The 23125-nt window shown below is 49.7% G+C and overlaps 1 protein-coding gene across 1 annotated transcript in view; it reads left to right on the forward strand.

The window, feature by feature from the left end:
- NPLOC4 (NPL4 homolog, ubiquitin recognition factor) overlaps positions 1–21852 on the forward strand; it is a 70654-nt gene extending 48802 nt beyond the window's left edge. The window contains exons 13-17 of the mRNA XM_070561331.1: positions 9240–9311; positions 12185–12280; positions 13795–13911; positions 15452–15554; positions 19332–21852. Coding sequence (XP_070417432.1) covers positions 9240–9311; positions 12185–12280; positions 13795–13911; positions 15452–15554; positions 19332–19489 — 546 coding nt within the window. The 3' untranslated portion in view covers positions 19490–21852. The remainder of the gene's footprint in view (positions 1–9239; positions 9312–12184; positions 12281–13794; positions 13912–15451; positions 15555–19331) is intronic.
- Positions 21853–23125: the final 1273 nt, after the last annotated feature.

A 23125-nucleotide genomic window follows, 5' to 3' on the forward strand; every position in this document is an offset into this window, starting at 1 on the left:
TGCAGCTTTATGATTGTTCTGCGTATCTGGTGAATTACAGCCTGACTGTTCTTGGCCCTTTTCTCTTCCATGTAAATTTTAGAATTGGCTTCCAAGTTACACGAAAACAAGCAGGTCTCATTAGGGTTTCATTAGTCTCTTTTCCATGCTGAGCCCCCTCCGAGCATGGGGAGGGGCTGCACTTGTTTCATGTTCTTTGATGTCTCAGGCTAGGATTTTCTCCACGACGGTCTTGCCCATCATTTGTTAGATTGTTCTTAGGTGCTTTGTAGTTTCTACATATTATAAACAGCTTCCGTTTTGTGTGTGAGGAAGATTTGCCCTGAGCTAACACCGTTGCCAGTCCTCCTCTTTTTTTGCTTGAGGAAGGTTAGCCCTGAGCTAACATCTGTGCCAGTCTTCCTCTACTTCGTATGTGGGACACCTCCACAGCATGGCTGATGAGTGGAGTGGGTCTACACCCGGGATCCGAACATGTGAACCCCGGGCTGCCAAAGTGGAGCGTGCAGAACTTTAACCACTCAGCCACGGGGCGGGCCCCCCACAGCATCTTTTTAAAATTATGTTTTCAAACTGTTGCTGTTTGAAACTGGTAAATTTTTACGTTCAGCAACTTTGCCATCTGTTATTCATTCCTCTAATTTATATGTTTATTCTTTTGGGTTTTCTACACAGATGAGCATATTATCCAGGAATGACACTTCTGTTTCTCCCTTCCCATTCCTTTTGGCTCTTCCTGCTGGCTAGGGCTTCTGAACAATGTCCAGTGACCAGCATTTTTGTCTTGTTTTTAATCGTAGATTAAAAGATTTCATCATTAACTATGAGTGTGTAGTTGGGTTTTTTTTTTTGTAATACCCTTTATCAGGTTGAAATTTGCTTTTTATTTCCATGTCTTGTTGTAAGTCTCCTGCACTTAAGAAATGAGCTCCCGTTTGTCATGGAACATGTGTTATTTCCTTAATCATGCCTCTCCTTTCTCAGATTGCTTACTTGCCTGTCAGTGAGAGCAGACTAGAAATGCTTCCCAGGATTGGTTTATAGCCCTGTAGGATTTGAGAGACTCATTTCTCATATGTTTCAGGAAATATCAGCTTGAGGAAAGAGACCCATGAAAGCAAACATTTAAGTAATCCTTTTAGTCCTCCTGTGGGCTCTGGGATTGGCTTTAAAATATGCCTTGTAAACAGGACATGTACCAATATTTGTCTAAAGCTGTTCATCATGGTATTATCTGTGATAACAAAAATTGGAAGCAATCTAAATGTCCAATAACAGGGGGCATTAAATTGTTATACATCTGTATGGTGGATTTTTTTTTTTTTTTTTTTTTTGAGGAAGCTCAGCCCTGAGCTAACATCTGCCAATCCTCCTCCTTTTGCTGAGGAACACTGGCCCTGAGCTAATATCCGTGCCCATCTTCCTCTACTTTGTATGTTGGACGCCTACCACAGCATGGCTTGATGGGTGGTGCCATGTCTGCACCCCGGATCCAAACCGGTAGACCCTGGGCAGCCAAAGCAGAACATGCGCACTTAACCGCTGTGCCACCGGGCCGGCCCCTGTATGGTGGAATATTATGTGGTCACTAAAGGCCTGTGTTTGAAAATTATTTAAAGATATGGGATAAAACTCATGATGTAAATTTAAAAATGTACCTGTATATAGAGTCTCCCAATTAATTTTTTGTTTTTTAAAGACACACATGCAGGTGTTTATGCTTGTATGTAGACACATTTATATGTGCATTCACACCGAGGACAGGAGTGGAAAGCTTGAAGGTCTACCAGGAGGGCAGCACTTGTCTACAGCTCAGGTCTGTCTGTCCTGGGAAACTCCGTGCAGCCAGTGAAAGTGCCTGCTGGGAAGATGGGGAGAGAGGTACATAAAGATACCAGGATGCTGAAGAAGGAATTGAAGACCTATGTGTGTAATATCTAGTGTGTGTTTTTTAAAAAGCCAGATCCTTTTCCTAAGAGATTCAGTGCTTGCTGTGGGTCATCTCCTAGGCATTTGGGGTGGAGGGATGATCTTTTCCCTCCATCTTTCTGGGCTGCTTTTATACCACCCGTGTGTCCTTTAGAATTTAAAGCAGAAGTTATACATGTTCGTGGTAGCACACTTGATCCCTGCAGAAAGACATGAAAAGACTTATTTAATGACAGCACTGTTTGCATCTGGTGTAGTTCCTCCTCATTTCTTTTTCTGTTCTTTTTTTCTCCTGCTTTTCTCTCCCCAAAGCACCCCAGTACATAGTGGTATATTTTAGTTGTGGGTCCTTGTAGTTGTGGCATGTGGGATGCCACCTCAGTGTGGCCTCACGAGTGGCGCCATGTCTGCGCCCGGGATCCGAACCTGCAAAATCCCAGGCTGCCGAAGTGGGGCACATGAACTTAACCACTCGGCCATGGGGCCGGCCCCTGTTCTCTTAATAAATTAAAAAATTGTAATTATACAGAATAAATGAGTACATTTATTCAGTATGTGGCCAAATCTTATGTATTTAATTAATCTTCTGCTGATGGCTACTTTAGTTGTGTCTGGTTGTTGTTAGGGCTGGTAGTGGTGCCTTGGTCCACCTTTAGATGTGGTGCCAGTGTCTCCGTTGTCACCCTGGCTGGGGGTGGGTGAGGTACAGCTCAGGAGAGTGATTGGACCCTGGATGTGGGTTTAGAATTGTAGTGTTTTGGTGGTGTTCAGGGCCATTATCCTGGAAGAGATCATCAGGGAGTCTGGACAGATATGAGAACTAAGGTCCAGCTGAGCCCTGCGCCTCCAACATGGACAGGTGGGCCACAGCAGAGGCCTGGAATGCAGACTGAGCATGCACCCCAGGGAGCGCGGGAGGAGCCTCAGCCAGACGGAGAAAGGGTTTCCTGTCAAAAGGTACTGATAAGTCCACAATGGGGGTGCTGTTAACAGGTACCACACGGCCATCAGTACATTGAAGAGCAGCTTGCATAGAGGGCGAGAGGCTGTTTAGCATGGGTTTAAGGAAGAGACAAGGGAAGAATTGAGACAGCAGGCAGACAACTCTAAAGGAATTTTGCTGTGAAGGGAGGTAGGGCAGTGGACAGTGCTGGTGCGGGAAATAGGATTAAAGTGTTTTCTTGTTTGAATTATTTTAATCACGAGAGTGATGACTCTCACCAACAGCCTGTGTGTGCTGCTAGTGTTGGTCTGGTGGAGAGGGGTTTTTGGTGATGTAAAAGGAAGGAGAAAGTTGCTGAGTGATGTCCTTAAGAAGACAGGAGGAGGGAGAATCTGTCGCCTGGGTAGTGGGGTTCTAGAGCATTTAGAGACATGTAGTACCAGGCAGGAGGCAGACGTAGCTGCTGAACTGGCGGGTGGGTGCAGGAGGGCTGCGATGTGGGAGCCTTGGACGTTCAGTTTGCTTACGGGAAGCCAAGTTATCAGCTGAGAGTGAGGCAAGAGGCAGAGGTGCTGGAGGTCTGTGATGTGAGCTTCTCAGGCAGTGGGCGAGGGGCTGACTGGAGGCAGACAGGTGCTTGATCACGGCTCACGATTTCATGTGCATCAGGAGTGCGAGTCTTCTAAAAATTAACATGCAGAACATTGTATTAACATGAAATCCAGTGTAGGTGTATTATGGAAAGTCAGAAATTGTAGATTAATATGAAGAAAATAGACACCTCAACACCAGCCTTCACCTGTCCTTCCAGCATGCTGCTGTGCATGCATGGATTTGTGTAAGTTGATAATGGCATCACCATGAAGCCTGTGCTTAGTTGAGACTTAGATATTGTGCCAGATGTTAATGCCCCGGTCCTGGGACCGCAGTGGTGAGCAAGTCACACTTGGTCCCCTCCTCCTCCTCGAGTTCCTGCTGAGGTGTTCTGGTGTGGTGTGGCAGGGTGCTCCAGGACCTGAAGAGTGTGAGAGTTAGCCAGGTGGGGAGGGAGCCCATCCAGGGGCCACACGTCCAGAGGGTCAAGGCTCAGTCCAGCTGGAGTGTGCTTATGAAGGGTGTAGTAGGCGGTGGGGAGCCACAGAAAGAGAGGTGGAAGGTGGTTCCGGAGCATTCTTGCTGGATGTGGCATGAAGAGTGGTCTGGAGACAGGAGGCTTTTGCAGCAGTGCAAGCATCAAATATTGGTGGCTGAGCCAGGAGAGGGCAGCAGGAGAGAAATGTGAGGTGGGCCTGAAATTCAATATGAGATGCACTATGAAGGAGCTGGAAACCAGGTTGATGGGGAGGGGAGGTCACTGTTATGGAAGATTCATTTTGGGTACAGAGTTGGGGGGCCCAGTGAGAAGGTAATCCAGGTGACATGTATCGACCTCCTTTGGCCTTTGGGGATGGAGGAGGTGTGCTGGAGCCGACAGTCCCATAGGCCTGGCAGGATCGCAGGGAGATCCCAGGAGGGAATCAGATCTGTGGTTTGGGTGAGTGGGTGGGTATTGGAGTCGTAAACTGTGATGAATAACAGGGTGGAGGCGGTTGTCGGGGGTGGAGGTTTTCAGATGCCCCATGTTTAAAATTTGATGTGGTAGGACAGCAAGGGAGAGGTATGGACCGAGAATGTCATTTTCAAGGCTATCTGCATAGAAGCCCTGGAAGTGGATGCGAGGAGCTGAGGTTGTTCAGAAGACAGAGAGGGTGTAGGATAGAGTCCTCAGAAGACTGCTCTTAGTGGGCTGACCCAGGAGGGTGGATTCCTGGCATGAAGGGTGGGTGTGGGGTCAGCGCTGAGAGGCTAGGAAGAGCTGACAAGTGCCTGCAGCATAGAGGAGTGACCTGGGGGCAGTCAGGGGTATCCTTCCTTCAAGGAGCTGGCCGTGGAGGGCATGGGGCTCTCTGAGGGCCATTGTTTACTGACACGTTGTTCCTCATCCAGACATGGGTTTGTCCCAGCATCTGTTGCTTACCAACAGTGCTTTGTGGGCCATCTATAGCTCTCTCTGTTTGTACTCTCAATCACTTGGGACAGATTCTCAGAATTGACCTTATTTTGTTGAAGGATGACATATTTCAAGAGTTTCCTGTATCCTCCCAAATTTACACCTAGAAGGTCTCACAGTTTACACTCGCAGGCTATGCCACAGACTAGCCCCACCCTCATTCTGCCCACCCGCCAGACCAGGCGCCTTGCTCTCAGGACCCTGCTCCCTGTACTCTCTTTGCCCTACCCAGGAGTCTCTTATGGGTATTGCCTCTGTGTGAGCTTAGGTATTTGTAAGGTGATTCATCACTTTTGCTTTCGTTTGTGAGGTCTTTGTATGTTAACCCTTGTCACATGTTGCAAACACCTATCAGGCTATCGTTTTCTTTATATGTTTCATACAAAGAAGCTGAAATATTTTCTGATTTCAAAGATACCTTAATCCTTTTTCGTTGTAATTTCTGCCTTTGTTATCATACTTAGAAAGTAATTTTTTACCCCAAAGCTATGTATTTACCTATGTTTTCTTTTAGTGCTTTTATGATTTAATTTTACATTGAGATCCATAATCCATTATTTATTTATCTATTTATTGTAGCTCCATAATACATTTTTGTATTTGTTAGGGCAAGGCCCTGCACTATTCAACTTTTTTTTTTTTTTTTGAGGAAGATTAGCCCTGAGCTAACATCTGCCACCAATTCCCCTCTTTTTGCTGAGGAAGCCTAGCCCTGAGCTAACATCCGTGCCCATCTTCCTCTACTTTATGTGTGGGACGCCTACCACAGCGTAACTTGCCAAGCGGTGCCGTGTCTGCACCCGGGATCCGAACCAGCGAACCCCAGGCCACCAAAGTGGAACATGTGCACTTAACCACTGCGCCACCGGGTCAGCCCCATATTCAACTTTTTTAAACAAATGTGTTTGGGTTTTTTTTTCTGCTTTTTCTTCCCAAATCTCCCCAGTACATAGTTGCATATTTTAGTTGTGGGTCTTTCTAGTTGTGGCATGTGGGACGCCGCCTCAACATGGCCTGATGAGTGGTGCCTTGTCTGCACCCAGGATTCAAACTGGTGAAAGCCTGGGCTGCCGAAGCGGAGCGCTCGAACTTAACCACTCAGGCACAGGGCTGGCCCCTAAACAAATATTTTAATCACAGGAGATCATATTTGCTTCTAGCGCTATTCAGGAAAGTTTGTCAGTTAATCAAGCAATTGCTAACAAGGGAAGAGATTCTGAACAACATATTAGCATAGTATTCCAGTCTAGGGAAAACCTCCAAGCTTGGTTTTCATTCTTTGCCTTGAGTTGGAGATGGCGAGTCTTGCTCGGTATAAGTCTGCTGTCAAGGCAGGGGCCTGCGCCTGCAAGATCCCCGAGAGCAGGAGTGGAGTTGGAATGTGCCGACCCCACGGTGCCAGCACTGTGCTGAGGAGCAGGAGGGGCAAGTTCTCTTGCTCAGTCCTGAGTTGTGATGTGGATGGACCTGGTCTCTAACCCCTCTTCTGTCCCTGCCAGCTGTTAGATCTCAGGCAGGTTAACTCATTTTTGTGGCCCTTCATATTTTCATCATGCGTTGGGGACCCAGTGGTTCTGTGCACTCAGTGTTGAGCCTGGACCAGGCACTGTGAGCACCTAAAAAGTGGTCAGCTGCTGGTTCTGTTTGCATCTGACAGGTGCTCTGTAGGTTCTTCTCAACCAGACTGTTTTCCTAAACTATGATTCTTTAAGGACATTTGTTCTGACAGCCTTGTTTTTTCTTTATCCTGTGAAGTCTCTGATCAAGCTACTAGTGTCACTAGTTACCCTTCTTGTGAGTTCTTTAAAGAGAAAAGCAAGACATTAAGGATTTGGTTCACCTTTTCTGAAGCAAGATGGGGCCACCCAATCAATGGGGTTTGCTGTTGTCCTGGCACAAAGCCCACGTGCTTTCAAGCTAACAAAGACAGAGATCCCTGGATTTCTCTTTGATGTCACCACAGTGGTGCGCTATTTCCAGATGTGCCTGATAGCAGCTAGTGAAATGGCATTGGGGACCTGGATTTCTCACTCTCCCAGTGTCTTGCCCCAGGTGGAGATAAAACTGCTGACACTTTGGCAGCTGCCAAACTTAGAATTAAGATGTCTTCCTCTTAGTGTATTCCGCCTGACATTTGCTAACGCCCATAAAAAGTAATTGCCTTTTAAAATGGTGTATGGGGCTAGGGATTGGCTGGCAAAAACATTTGAGTGAAGGCATGGGGGAGAGATCGACGCTACCTGATTTTCCCCCCAGGGAAGAGAGGGGGATACAACACCTTTATTTTCTTGGGGAGCAGAAAGGTACAGTTGGGTAGTTAAATTTGAAATAGAATAGCAGGACACAAAAAAAAGAGAGAGGGGCATTTAACAAGAAAATCCCTGGAGGGGAAGATTAAAGCGAACAGGTGCTGGAAAATGTTTCTGCATATTAGAGCTTAATTAGATTTGAAGATGAATTCCAGATGGGCTAATTATGTGTGAGTTGTTGCAGGTCCTTTCTTGTAGGGGCAAGCGTGTATTTTTGGAAATGGTGATTTAGTTTGATTGGATTTGATTCCCGCCTCCTACCGTATCTCCTCCATCGAGAAACTGCCTCTTCTGGGGCCCCAGGACCCATTCAGCAGGGTCCTATCTTGGGCTGCCCCTGACAAAGCCAGTAGAGCCATGGAAAGCTGGGCCAACCTGACTGCTGTGGAAACACAGGGCAGCCACCTGTCCTGGGGAAGGACAAACGGCTCTTACCCAGATGGAATGGAAAGTACTTCTGACTTCAGAGGAAGGCAAGCACACAAGCTGTGTGTTGTTTCGAGGAATGTGTCCTTTGATGGGGTGCTAATGCTCCTTGTATAGCCAGCTGGTTAGATACATTTGGACCATTTTCTGGGAGGGCAAAGGGGCAAGTTCTTGTTGGCAGCTCTGTAGGTTGTGGATAGAGAGAAGGTAGAGAAGGTATGGATAACCTGAGAGGTTTGCAGACCAGAAATGTTAATTTCTACACAAAGGGAGCAGGGCCAAATGGGGCCTCTGGGTGTCCATTAAGATAATGGACGTGGTTTAACTTAGCAGCAGCCTGTAAAGGTTGGCTCTGACACTGGGGAAGGTGTGAATGTGGGGGGGCGGCGGGCCTTGCTTCACCCCGCAGCCTCAGGGAGATCTGCTTGGCATCCATTCAGGTCTGAGAGCTTTAATAAACGTAAACTTTTATGTAGGGCCCCATAATTGGAAATTATGGATGTATAATTTATATATGACTCAATGAATGATTTATATAATGTTAAGTGATGACTTAGATAGAAAATATGACCCCCTCTTGCAGAATCTTTAATGAAAAGCGTCGGTTCTTATGAATTTATTTCTAGAGCTCTGTTTGAACTCAGCATGTTTGACATAAATCAGATCTAATTGTCATTTTATGATTAATGAACATATGCTGGCCATTTTTCCCCATAATTAAACTTTATGTTCCGTGCATCTGACAAAGCAAAACAAGTGTAGACTTTGACAGATTGGTGGTGGAGGTTTCCATGTCTGCGTATTTATGTGTATGTGTACTCATTTATGTGTGTACTTATTTTATTGCTGTTCGAGTATTAAGTTTCCACAAAGTTGGGTTTTCAGAGGTGTAAGATTGTTAAGAATTAGTATTTAGACTTGAGACTGAGGGAGCTTGTGGAAGAGGAGAGGGCACAGGTGCAGCCTGAGGGGCAAGCGGGAGCCCTGGGCCCATGGCTCAGGCAGCTTTAGGACCAGGCTGGAGTGCCGAGCGGTGTGGGGGGTGGGGAGTCGGGGGTGGGGGGGCATGAGGTTCAAACACGTTCTCTCAGTGGAGACTCCTGTTCGGCTAGAGTATAGCTGCTTTCTCATCTTATGGCCGTCATAAAGAGCTCCGAACAATGCGGGAAGGTGGATTCATTGCAAAACTTTGCACATTCCCTTTCTGCTTTTCGTACACTTCAGCAAGAGTTGTAATGATGGGGGCCGGCCCGGTGGTGCAGCAGTTAAGTTCACACATTCCCATTTGGTGGCCCAGGGTTCGCCGCTTTGGATCCTGGGTGCGGACATGGCACTGCTTGGCAAGCCATGCTGTGGCAGGCGTCCCACATATAAAGTAGAGGAAGATGGGCACGGATGTTAGCTCAGGGCCAGTCTTCCTCAGCAAAAAGAGGAGGATTGGCAGCAGATGTTAGCTCAGGGCTAATCTTCCACAAAACAGAATTGTAATAATGTGAAAGGTGAGACGAGCATGTGAAAGGAAAAACATGTCACTGGTCACCACACCTTCACTCATGCCATCCACCTTTGTTTCCTGTTTCAGGACATAGACAAGTTTGGCAACGAGATCACGCAATTGGCCCGCCCCCTGCCTGTGGAGTATCTGATCATAGACGTAAGTGTGTGTTGTCCCCACTGCCCCACGCTCCCAGTGGGTGCACTGGAGGTCAGGTCTGCCAGGTGGTGGCCGTGCAAGGGCAGCAGCGGCTTGGACAGTTGCACATCGGCCTGGCGTAGGACAGGCACCTAGGAGGTGTTTGGATCACTCAGCTCCTGACCTCCCCGAAAAGCTCACAGTTTTAAGGGCTTTTTCTTTTACTTTCAGTTTTTTTATTTCCTTAAAAACAATGTAGATGTTAACCTCTGCCAAACTAAAGTGGAACAAAGAACCAGCAGCTGGGCTGAGCAGCCCTGAGGTCAGTGAGCCCCAGTGGCTCCTTGTGTGAGTGTGTACATGCCGCTCCGGTCACAGCTTACCTGCCACAGCCAGGCTCATGGAGGCCACTCTGTCTGAGTCAGTCCTTAGGGGACACAGCGGTTATCTGTTCTTGAGTGAGGGCCAGTGTGGTTTCAGGGGAGTCCAGGAGCCAAGAGGGTTACTGCCTCCAATGCATGTTCCCAAAGTCTCAGCTCTTTCTGGGGGTGTGCTCTGGCCACAGAGATGTGGCCCCAGGCCAGAGGGCAGCGGAGTGCTGCAGCATGAAGGCCTGACACTGAGAGTTCTGTCCAAAGGGGAGGGTGGGAGGTGGCTCATTTCCTCACTGCTGCCTGCCAGGATCTGTCTGGGTTGCATTTGGACTTGGGATGGGCATGTGATTCAGGCTGTAAACTCGCATCGCATTTGGGGCAGCGGGTCCCCATGAGCTGAGCCCATCGATGCTCCATTCCAGTTGACAGCTCCAGAGAACATATTTATTACCTAGGCCGTAAGGCATCTGTTTTTTAGACTACCTAGGGTGTAATTAAGATGAAAGCAGATTGATGGAATATACACTTAGGAGGAGTCGGCATGATTTAAAGCCAGCTTTCTAAGGTCTTCCCTCCCAGTGGCCTCGCCTCCCCTTTCTTCCCTAAAGGAGCTAAGTTTTGCCTTAGCGCGTTGTTTCAGTGGTATGTGGTTGTTGAGGGAACGTTCTGCCCTGTGATGCCCAAGCTCTCCTTTCCTGTGGAAGGAGGTTGAAGCATTCCTTTGAGAGCAGGTGCCCAGCCAAGTGTGCTCAGCTCCTCTGCTGGCTCCAGATCCATAGCCTAACTGGGGCCGTCTGATGTCCTCGAATCTCCTGACCTGCAGCTGTTTCAGGAGGGAGAGGGATGAGCTGCGTTCCTCTGGGCTTCTGTGCCCATGCTCTGGAGGTGTCTGGGCTAGTCAACCCTGAGGCAGGCTGGGTGGGGAGAGGATCTAAGCATCAGACCAGGTGCTCGACACCCTGCCTCCTCTCCCCTCTGCCGTCTGAAATAGTCACAAACTGCCAGGTGAACTGTGGTTCTGTTGTTCTCCAAGTGGCAACTGCAAGTCTAACAAATACTTCTCTTAATTCCACGTTTACTTACTAGTAGGTATTCTCTGTCGCCTGTCTACTTACCATCTCTGCCTTCCCAAAGGGAGGGACCCGAGCAGTCCACAGACCTTTGTCTCTGCAGCACGGACAGACACTCCACTGTCTTTGGAACTATGACAGCAGCCGAGACTGAGCCCTGTGTGTGCTGGGCCCGGTTCTGAGGACTTTGCACGTCTGAGCGCATTTAATCCTCACAGCAGCCTTAGGAGGCGTAGGCACTAGGATCATCTTTATCTTGCAGATGAGCAAAGTGAGACTTAGGATTCCTAGCTGACAGAGGCCAAGCAGCTAGTACACAGCACTGCAGCTTAAGTCCATACCCTTCGCCATGTGGCTACGGGTCTCAATAAGACCAGTAAGGCTTGGGTGGGGGCTGCTGCTGACAGCTCAGCTCATCCTTCAGAGTGCTGGCACAGGCACAGCGAATCCTCGGCCAGCCAGCCTGAAACAGCTCGCTGCCTTTGCTGATGTGGAAAACAGACCAGGACAACATTTTTATTCTTTAGAAATAGTCCCAAAGGAACCTGAATAGCTGCCCTAAATCTGGATGAGGTGTAATCTGCTGCCTCTAGTGTCATTTTGCAGAGGAAAAGCTGCGTTGACCAAAAGGTGGCTGATAGCTCACCCTCTGGTGTTTTTGTGGGGAGGGGCATCTGCCAGGAGGAATGAGGAACTGTATTTGTATTGATTCTTGCACATTTACCACTGTGTGTAGCTTCTGTGGATTATATGTTAGATTCAAAATGCCCTCTGTTGTTTCTAAAGCGTGTCTGAACCAAATGAAGGGCTCAGACAACCCTTTGAACACAGCTCTTGACTCCAGCATCTTCAGGGAGAGCAGGAGAGCTGGGCCCTGCATCTCAGAGGTCTCCGCTCTCCTCCCCTCTGGAGCGAGGCCCTCCAGAATTCAGAAGGGCTTTTAGCAAGCTCGCTAGAGGTCATTGCATCTCTCAAAACCCTCACAGGCTGATTCTGCAGTCCCCTCCAGAGTTGGGAGCAGAGGCAGCTCTGACATGCCTCCTCGCCTCCTCTGTTGTTCCCATAGTTCCCTCTCCAGTTCCTCCATGGTGCAGGAAAGCACCTGGGTGAGAGGCTCATCACAGGGGAGCTGCACCTGGGGTAGTCCCAGGGGGCCAGAGTCAGGTATTATAGGGGCCAGTGTACAGAAACTGCCCACAGGTGTGCAGTCTCAAAAATTATTAAAAATAGTTCTTGAGTTTGCCTCCCAGAGTCAAAGTTTCAGAATTTTCATCTAGAGGTGGTACTAAGAGTTCCCTCTTCCTTCAGTGTAGGGCAGTTCGGGCTCTTTGCCGCTGAAACTTGGGATCTGGGGGTGGTGTGTGTGTGCAAGGCTCTTTGGGGCACTTGACAATTGTCTACACCCCTGTTTACAGCACAGTTTATCACGAGTTTGTGTTTTGTTCATTAGATCACAACAACTTTCCCCAAGGATCCAGTTTATACTTTTTCTATTTCGCAAAATCCATTTCCTATTGAAAACCGGGATGTATTGGGTGAGACACAGGTAAGCTCTTTGTCTTTAGAAACATAATTTAAAGTAACTACTGCTTGTTTATTTAGTGTCAGTATTGTTTTTCCAGAAAGTACCAAGCTTTCAAACTCTCCTGGTTCATTCTTTTGACAAATCCTGGCTAGGCCTTTTTCTAAGACACTGTTGATCTTCGTGAGGCCCTCTCTGGGGCTGGGGTGACGGATGACACAAAGGCAAATCCCCGTAAGTCCTTGGGCCTGTGGATTTGCCAGAATGGCCATTCTTGGTTGGCTTCCTTTTTTTCCCAAAATTTATTTCTCACTTTGTGTCCTTTTGCAAGAACTTTTTCATTTGTTTGTTAATCAGTGTTATCTCTTTATGGAGATGTCTTGCTTCACTGTTTGCCCTGGCCTGCCTTGTCACCTGCTGTTTCTTGGGCACCGTCTGAGCCCTGTGGGCCTTGTATGGCCTGGCCCCTCAGGCTTTCCAGCACATGGTGCTGATGTCATTCAACATGTCCCACGTTGTGGCCTTCCCCTCTCACCAGCAGATCAGCCAGATCGGAAATGCTCTGACTGCGCGTGTGCCACATGGACGGTCCGTGAACACACGTTTGTTCTTAGATCCTAATTTGTTAACAGGCATTGCAGAAAATGGCTTAGTTACAGAATATCTATGAGGTTTTCTTCTGAAGCAGTGGTTTGTTTACAAAACCTCTCTGACTTGTGGGTCTCTTTACTGCCCGTCTGTCCAGGGACTCGGGGTGCTTTAGAGGTGCAGAGCCACTTAGTGGGGTAGCCCTGTTTTTTTTTTTTTTAAGATTTTATTTTTCCTTTCTCTCCCAAAGCCCCCCACTACATAGTTGTGTACTTTTAGTTGTGGGTCCTTCTAGTTGTGGCATGTGGCACGCCGCCTCAGCATGGCTTGATGAGCAGTGCCATGTCTGCACCCAGGATTCGAACTGGCAAAACCCTGGGCCTCCGAAGCAGAGCGCACAAACTTAACCACTCGGCCATGGGGCCGGCCCCGGGCTAGCACTCTTGAATCTCCTTTTTTCCATCCTGCTGAAGGTATTAGTGTTGCAAAAGCCCACCTCCACCTCCTCACACACAGTTCCTCCTCCTCATTATCAAGCTGCCCTAGATCAACAATGCAACTAGACAGAAAAGCAAACGGGTCTCCTAGCCCCAAAGTGGGCCCTTCCCACAGCCTTCACCTAGAGGGAAGGGGGTGTTTTTTGTCTGTTTGAACGTGTCTCACACCTGGGTCAGCTTTATAAACATGCCTTCTTATACCTCTGTCTAAGTCAGATGTCGTGAGAGTGTCCTCCTGAGAGAAGAGGCCACAGCTTGTTCTGCACCTGTGTGCTCCTCTGTCCCTGGGTCCTCATCACTGGTTGTAGGAAGAGAGGGAGAGAGGCGTCCATCAGCATCAGACATCTTCACTTACAGCTTAGGAGGAAATGGCTCTCTTCTGGGTCTGCCATGGGGAGTTGTAATGGAACGTCCGTGTTTGTTTCCTTCCTTCTCTCACCCCCATCACTCTAGGACTTCCATAGTTTGGCTACCTATTTGTCCCAGAATACTTCATCTGTGTTCTTGGACACAATCTCGGATTTCCACCTCCTGCTCTTTCTGGTCACCAATGAAGTCATGCCTCTGCAGGTACGTCTTGAGTGTGTGTGCCTGCTGAGCACCTGGCTTTGGTGGACCCCGGGAGGGTTGGCTGGAAAGATATGCTTCCTTTCCTCACAAACCAGAGCATGGCTGGGCCTTGGGTTGCAGTGGCCCCTTGCGTCCTGTGGGCAGCGGCTTTCACAAGGGGCTTGTTGATAGAAAGATGAATTGTTTCACGTTAAGCGTTTGCATAGAAACAACTTCTTAAGTGTCCGTCCTCCGTGGTGGAGGACAGTTTGGTTTGTGCTGTAATCACTTGGGAAGTAGAGCTCATTGAGCTCTGTGTCCTCTAGCATGGAGCACCAGAGATCCAACAATTTAAAAATTCCTGTCCTAATGGTTTCAGAATCACAGCTTCTGCTGCTTATTGATATCTCCCCACCGCCCAAATCAACTTTGGTTTTATCTCCTTGGCCCAGAAGGTTGGCAAGCGTCCAGGCCCCAAGTGCACAGCTGCACAGTTGGCATTTTTAAGGCACACTGTTGGAGAGAAGAGGGAGAGCATTACAGACGGCAGTTGTGATCTGAGCAATGTGGGGGCAGGGGCCAGTGGATCCAGCCAGGAGGCCCCTTTCATGTGCCATGTCATGGATGTCTTTCTGTTTTGGCCTTTTTTCTGCCTAAGACCCCAAGCAAATGCTAGAGAAAGAACTTGTTCATGTCTGAGCCACCGATACACTGACTCAGCACCTTTCCCTGGAGGTGACAGCATAGAATGGAGAGACCCCTCCCTCCTCACTGCTTTTCTACATCAGGTGGCCTCTAGCTCTTATTATATCCTGCTGGGTTTATCTAGTATCTGTATCTTTTCCCCAAATCACCTGCTTCTTATATTTGACACCAGGCACCCTGGGACTTCCCACTGGTTCTGCCTTCCTTGTTAAGCCTAGAGAGTTGCACCTCTGGCCCCAGGTTCAGCTGCTGCCCGTCCATTTGGACAGCTGGTGAAAAGTTAGGCTCTCAATATCAGGGCCTCCTTGCTAGTAATTGTGTACTGTTTTGCAGTCACCTATTGGAAAACATTTTCTGTAGGTACTGTCTGAGAGCCCCGAAGGCTTTATAAATCTCTCTTTATATAAACTGTTTTAATTCTCTGCACTTTGACACTAGAGGCCTAGGATATAAAGTGCATTTTTAAAGACGCAAGTGAGAAGATAAAGAGCCCAAGGAGAGAGTGTGAGGGAGGATAGACTTCACAACCACGAGCCTCCTGTCCACCCATCTGAGCCCCCAGCAGAAGGGACGTGAGCTTTATTATGTAGGTGATTGAGCACTCTGTCAGCCCATGACAGAGAGCGGCACAGCAGCCAACTTGGGGTGATTTGGGAAGAATTTGAATTTTAGCTCAATTTAGCAGTTGTATTTATAGACCTAAGTGTGTGGCATTTTACGTTTCATAGTGACAGCCTGTGAGGTTTTTTAAATTTCCCTGAAGTACGTCTTGATGTTGGGGAAGAAGAAACCTATTAACAAGAATCTGTCCACCACAGGCAAAGCAAGTTGGAACCTTCTTTTTGGCTTCTTGCAGGACAGCATCAGCTTGCTGCTGGAGGCCGTGAGGACCAGAAATGAGGAGCTTGCTCAGACATGGAAGAAGTCCGAGCAGTGGGCCACCATCGAGCAGCTGTGCAGTAAGTGTCCTTCCCTTCCTTGGTCCCAAGGGTCGCGCCCTCATGGTCCGTTTGCCAGACAGAGCCCAGGGGGCCGGACGCCTGCTCTTCAGAGCTTCAGTGCTTCTTATGCCCTAGAAGCCTGACGCCAGCTGTGTTCTGCTGGGCATCGCTCATGGGCAGCTGAACAAGCACAGACTGGCCTCTGCCAGGGCACTCAGAGTTCTTCATTGCCGTAACATACATTCTATAAAGGGCACAGATCTTTGGTGTACAGATCAGTGAATTTTTTTTTTTTCTCCCCAAAGCCCTCCAGTACATAGTTGTATATTTTAGTTGTGGGTCCTTCTAGTTGTGGCATGTGGGGCACCGCCTCAGCATGGCCTGACGAGCAGTGCCATGTCCACGCCCAGGATCCGAACCAGCAAAACCCTGGGCCACCAAAGCGGAGCGCACGAACTTAACCACTCGGCCATGGAGCCAGCCCCAAGATCAGTGAATTTTTAAACATGTGTTCACGGAGAAGCTATTCTTCAAGCATCTTAGGGACAATTTTAAAGTCATTGTTCTAGATAAACAGAAACTTGACATTCACATGAGTGCTGAGAGCACAGAGACCTCTTGGTCTCCTCAGGCTTTTCTTTTCCCCTAGTCCTCAGAGCTTTCTTGACTGGTAAGAAGGAAAACAGTTACAGAATAGAACGTGGGGATGTCGTGTCTCCAGGAGCCTGAGACCACGCCACCCTGATGAGAGTCCTCTGTCTGTCTCGGTCAGGCGCCCCGCTGCAGCCGTGTTGTGCTCGCGCACTGCTTGCACCAGTGCGGCTGATCCCGTCCAGCCGAGTACTCAAAGTGGCAGGCAGCCTTGACAGCCCTTTTCCCTGTGGCTTTGAGAAATATTGGAGTGCCCTCTTAAGACAACCTTGAAAATACATATAAAAACATGTTCTCAATCTAGTAGATAGATACTAGAATCAAAATTAGCCAAGAAAAACCTCAGTGGAATCCGAGCCGTGAGGAAGCCTAGTGGAGAGTTATTCTCTCTTGAACTAAAACACCCAGGAGCTCAGTGGTCTGAAGAACCTTAGTATCTGTTGTGTTAAGCTTTTTGTGAAGTTTTCTTTTTTTATACAGTTCTGACAGCCAAACCATAATATGGCTGGCTAGATGTGCTATGTATTCTTCTTGCCCTCATGTTCTGAACCATTGCTCAGATGTTCTAAGTTGTTCTCACCAAACTCCCTAAAATGAAACCCCACAGCCTCATGTCCTCGGGTAGACAGTGGGGTGGCACCAGCCAGTGATGCTCAACACCTGGTGTAACTCCCACATGGGCTTCCTCCCCAGGGTTATTTTCAGATCCTTCACACAAACATTGATTACAGCAGCTTTAACATTGGAGCCCTTTCTTCCAGCCCAGAGAGTGTGCACAGGGCAGCCAAGAGTGTGCAGAGATGCTCCATGGGGACCCAGAGGGAGGACAGGTTGCCAGGAGGTTACTCTGGATACACATTGGTCTGGTTGGGGGAAAGGAAAACTAGATCTGAAAAGGTTTCAGTCTGAGCATTTAGCATGTTTTTGCCATCTCCATTAGCCACTAACCTGAAGCAAGTGACCCCACAGGGGCTGGAGCCTGCTGGCCCCACCCCTCGTGCTTAGACAGGATAAGAAGAACCCAAGCCCCTGTCAGTGTCAGTCCTACAGCAGCAGGGGGACAGCCGCCTGCAGCCTCTGCCTGGAGAACTCCTGGTGTTGATGATCCTTGCTTTGCTAAAAAGTGTATTAGGTGACTGTCACATCCTCTCAACATATAATCTGCTCATGGAACTCAACGTGTTATGCACAGGACTGGTGACAGAAATTGCTAGTAGAGTACCACTTAGCCAGGCACCACAAAACGTGAGGCACCTAGGGGCGCGTTTGATGGGAGCCGGGCAAAGCTCTGCTGAAAGCTGATGCTTTGCCAAATGAACGAAGTAAACAGAACTACCATCTTTCTAGATTGGAAGACTCAATATATTTTTAGGGTGTCAGTTTTCCCAAAATCAATCAGTGCAATCCCATTGAAAATCCCCATAGACATTTTTTGGCAGGGGAGGGGAGTGAAAAATAAGTTATAAAATTTATCTGGGAATGTCGCGGGCCTAGAAGGGCAGTCTTGAAAGAGAAAAACAAAGTTGGAGGCCAGACACCACCTGATTTCAGGACCACAAGACTACAGTGGCTAAGACAGCATGGTGTCAGCGTGAGAGTAAACAGACCAACGGGCCAGATGGAAACTTGAGAACTGGTTGATAACACGGGCACCAGAACAGCTAAGTGAGGAGAAGATGGCCTTTTCAGGAAAGCGACGGAACAACTGGATATGTGTGCACAAAATGAACCTTGACCTCTACAATACACAAAAATCAACTCAAGATGGGTCATAGGCCTAATGGTGAAAGCTAAAACTGTAAAGCAATGTGTTTAATTAATTAATTTATTTTATTTTATTTTTGTGAGGAAGATTGGCCCTAAGCTAACATCTGTTGCCAATCTTCCTCTTTTTGCTTGAGGAAGATTGTCCCTGAACTAACATCTGTGCCAGTCCTCCTCTGTTTTAAGTGGGATGGCACCACAGTGTGGCTTGATGAGCAGTGCTAGGTCCACACCTTGCATCCGAACCCGCCAACCCCGGGACACTGAAGTGGAGCGTGTGAACTTAACCAGCTGGCCCCTAAAGCATTTATTTAAAAAAAACAAGTTGAGTATCTTCAGGGCCTTGGGGCAGGCAAAGATTGTTTTAGGCGGCAGCAGGACTTTGAGGCAGGACAGAGAAAACACTGACTGTGAAGACTGGTCAGCTGGACTTTATCAAAATGAAGCATTTGTGCTCATCAAAGACACTATTAAAAACATGAAAAGGCAAGACACAGACCGGGGGAGAATATCTGTAATCTACAGGAACGGCACAGGGCTCACAGGCAAAGCGGAGAACTCTGCACACGGACAATCAACAACATACATGTGAATGACGCAGGGCTCACAGCTGAAATCGAGCTCTGCGTATGGATAGTTGATAACCAAAACACAAAGAGCATGGGTAAAAACCGGGTGAAAGACGTCAGCATTTCACAAGAGATACAGTAGTGGTCAGCATCCTTAGTCATCAGGGAAATGCAGATTAAAACAAATGAGATACCATTACACATTCCTAGATTGGCTAAGATGGAAAACTGACAGGATCCAGTGCTGGTGAGCTTGCAGAGCAGCTGGAACCCTCTCACACCCCACTGAGAATGTGGAAACAGTCTGGCAGTTTCTTATAAATTCTCACTTGCCCTAGGACCCAGGAAGCCCACTGCTAGATTTTTACCCAAGAGACATGAAAACACAGGTTTCACACAAAGATTTGTGCAACAATATTTGTGGCAGCTTTGTTTGTAAGAGCTCAAAACTGGAAACGACCCAAATGTCCGTCAAGAGGGGAATGGGTACCCTGTGATGCTGTTCACACAGAGAAGTACCACTCAGCAATAAAAAAGGAGCCACTGACACGGCAAGCCAGGAGGGCGGGCCAGGTGGATTGAGTCGGTCATAGGCGACAGATTTGAGCTCTGCACACGACAGCTTTATTTAGCAGGGTTCTGTGCAATCAGAGAACCCACAGTGGGGGTCCTGCAGCCGCATCTGCCCATGCCCGTAGCAGTTGCTTTGAGTCCACTTTTACTCTGATAAGCAGTAGCGCAGAGCTCTCAGACGGGGTGGAACATCTTCCTGTGCAGAAATGATGAACACACACTTTTTCCCACCCTACAGGCACAGTCGGAGTTCAGCTTCCGGGCCTCCATGAGTACGGAGCCATCGGGGGCTCCACACATGCCACCACGGCTGCTATGTGGGCCTGTCAGCACTGCACCTTCATGAACCAGCCAGGCACTGGCCACTGCGAGATGTGCAGCCTCCCCAGGACCTAGGGCTCCCGGCCCCTGCTGGCAGGACTGGACCCACCCCAGCCCTTTCTGAAGCCAGGATTGTTGTAACCATGCCCAAAAGTGGGCAGCCCTGAAGGGCAGGGCGGGGCTGACTGCCCTGGGGTCTGTGATCCACAAAGCTTCTTAGCACCCAGCTTCCCTGGAGGGAGGGAGCCAGGCTGGTGCTCTGCGGGCTGAAACCAGACTTCTAGGCCCGGATGCCCGGCACGCCTGCCCGGTTCCCAGCCCCTACTGTGGTGGAAGGACTGGGCACCTCTAAATCACCACCTGGGATTGGAGGGGTGGGGAAGCCTTGCTGCTGCCACCCAGCTTTCTCTTTCCTTCCTCTTGGATGCTTTTTGTTCTTGCCTCCCGTGTTTCTGGCTGGGAGCTCTTGAGGGCCTCTTTACCCTGTTGCTCTGGGGCAGACCCTGCCTGTGAGGGCCAACTTCTTCCCCTTCCAGTAGCCGTTGTCTGGTGGAAACTCGAGTGGCCATGGGCTCACCAGCCTCCTGACTGCTTGATCTGCAGGTTAATTGCTGCCCACCCTTTTTCTTGCTCTCACCTAATGTCCAGGTGGGATTTTAAAGTCTGCATTGGTTGTAATAACAGTTATCAGTAATTCCTGCCCAGAAGACTTTTTATTTATTTTTTTTAAGATAAAAACTGCATAAAAGGGGAGTGAGAGAGACTAGTTTCCACTTCCCTCCTTTAGTGAGTCCTTGTGGGTGTGTGCTGGGTGGGTGAGTGTGGACGGGGGACCCACAGTCATTTCTCTTTGGAAGTAAACCTCAGTGCCTGAGACTTTTCTGCCAAGCCGCACAGCTGCGACACCTGCAGACACGGGCGGTCCGAGCAGGAGGGCAGTGGTGGTTCCCACCAAGTAAGCGGCCCCTCCAGATGGCCAATGCTGCTGACCAGGCCTGCATCGGGTGAGCTGGTTGCCGGGGACTGGAAGCTCTGGTCTCTTTCGCCATCCCTTCCCATTGCCCCGCCCAGCCCCTGGCCTTTGGCACAGTGACAAGGCCATTGAGACGGGCCTGGGTGAGGGAGTAGGGGCTTGGCCTGTCATAAGGGTCATGTGGCATTGCTGTGGGGGCATCGGAAAGTTGATACTATGCTGACAGTGTGAGGTCTGGGCTAGCCCAGGACAGAGGTCGTGATTTGACCATACCCATGTGCTCTGGGTTCCCCACATTTCCTCTGTGGCCAGGCTATGGTCTGGCCCTTCCCCAGGGAGTTGTGGGCATCCTGATGCCTCTTTGCCTTAATGAGAGCCGTATCTCTGAGCTGCACTGCACCCCCCAGGGAGGCCGGCCCAGACACATTCTGTGCTTGGGGACTTCAAGTCTCTGGTGTGGGGGTTGGGGGCAGGCCTATGTGACCCTCCCTTACCTTTGGCACTGTGGACAGAGAACACGTGCATGTTGGCTTCTCCTGTGGTGAGTGCTGTGCCTGGCATCTTCAGGTCCACCTGGCGGGGGACACCAAATGAGAGACACAGACTTGTCTGCTCTTGGGGCCAGTGGCCCATTGGGTTGGGTCTGGCTGCGGCAGAGCTGTCTGTTCTGGAGGGGCAGGAGAGGCACAGAGCTGCCAGTCTCTCTCTCCCCAGCTCGTCTGTCGGCTGCCTCGTCTTGCTCCTAACAGCTGCGCCGCTGGAGCTCCAGCCTCTGTGTCACCTGGGCTCTGCGATCAGATGTCAGCCTGCAGATGGCCTGGTGTCCCCAGGCCCCGTGCTTAGTCTCTGTGTCTCCCAGTGCCGGGGTAGGGATGGAGGATGCAGATTTCTGAGAGCCCAATGCCCCCGCCCTCCAGTTCCTCCTCTGCTTGATCCACCAAGCTGGTTTCCTTTTCTCTTCAACCAGTTTTCTCCTCACTCTGAAGTTCCAGCATCTGCATAATTCCATTTGTTTCCTTTTGTCTTTCAGTTAAAGAAAAAGCATTGTGATTTCTCTGCTTCTGAGTCACTCTTTGTTCAGTAATGCACTTTATTTTATTGTCCAAAGAGAGTCTGAGCTCAGTGAAAGGGCGTGCGGGGGTGTCCTGCTGGAGGGCTTGGGCCCAGGCAGCCCAGCCACCACCTCTTGCACAGGGGAGGGGCTCCCCAGCCCTACCTGCGTCCTACCTGCCCTCACGTGGACACACCCTCTCATGCCACCAGGCACCATAACCCAGCGAGAGGTGACTGACTGCACACTTGCCCGGGTGAACACAGCCGGCCGCCTCGGCCTCCTCCCACCAGTCTGCCCTGGTGCTCCCGCCTTGGCTCTGCTTGGGGCTCGAAGTGTGCATCGGCTGGGTTTGCGTTAGCGTTACCTGGACTCCAGCCCTGCAGTGGAACTAATAAAAGCACCTGAAGTGACTGCCGAGCTCCCCGTCTGTCTTTCCTGGGCCTCGAGGCCTCTCCCTGCGCGCTGAGCCTTTGTCTGCAGGTCAAGTGGTGTCTGCTGTATGTCGGCTGACTGACAACTTTCCTCCACATGTCACTGTCCTCCCCTGATGTATTTGGACAATTGATTTGAAGGGTAGGGCCCCACTCCCCTGCCTGGGCTCCTTGGCAGTGTGCTTCCAGCACAACGTCTGGGTGGAAGAGGAGAGCCTGGGCTCCCTTTCTGCGCCTTCCCCGCCTGTCAGCCATGTGGCTGCTCCTGGGCCTCTGCATGGTGAAGCAGGTGCAACTGACAGGCAGCAGATGAAGCATGAAGTCCGGAAGCCCCCAGACTCCACAGGTGTCGGGTGCGAGGCCTGGAGGTGACATGCTGCCTCACCTGAATGACCTTGTCTGGTGACAGCCAGAAGGCACCCCTCTGATGTTTGGGTGCCAGCCTCCACACACACCTTTCAGCACCACTCTGTCCTCCAGCTGGGTGATTCATTGCTCCCTGAATCAGTACATAGGAACACCTCACGTGGATGTCTGAGGGGCCCTGGGGTGAGGCAGGCCCCAGCCTTGCTTCTGGACTGTAGGGTGGGCGGGCCGTCAGCACCTGCCTCCAGTCTCAGTCCTGTCCCTGAGACTTTCTGCTTTCAACAGCAGTGCAGTTCACACTATCAACCACAGCTCCCAAGTTCAGGTTTTATTGTCATGCTGGGCCCTTGGTGCATCTTAGGCTGCTGAACTTGGTTCCATGAAGTGATACGGTTCTGGGACCCCCCCCCCACCACACCCCAAGAAATCAAGCAAATGGAGTGTACTGCTTGGAAATAGAATTCTGGGGTCCTACCCCCTCTTTGCTGGCACGTTCGACCTGTTGGCAGGCTACGCCACCTGTGAGAAGTACATGGCACAGCCTGCAACTTCCCTGCACGCCCCGTGCTTTCTCCCCCGAGTCCAGTGGCGCAGTTTGTCCTTAGGGTGATTACGCTGCCTCCAAACTTGGCATTACTGGCTGTCAGCAATGTGCTCTGCTGTCTCAGGTTTCCCACTAGGAGTGTGCACCTTGCACACCCATGTGAGAGGCCCCCTCACTCTGCATCATCCGTTAGCCATCTGAGTGGGCCTTCAGCCCTTTATTCATGTCTGTAACCTCCAGGGATCGGCACTCAAGGCCCCCCTGTGTTGAGATAGGCTGTTGATGATCATAAATCCTTGTATCGCAGAGTGGGGCTTGCCTGGCCTTGGGGCCAGGAGCCTGC

The sequence above is a fragment of the Equus przewalskii genome, chromosome 10, assembly GCF_037783145.1.
Source record: "Equus przewalskii isolate Varuska chromosome 10, EquPr2, whole genome shotgun sequence".
Lineage (NCBI taxonomy): Eukaryota > Metazoa > Chordata > Mammalia > Perissodactyla > Equidae > Equus > Equus przewalskii.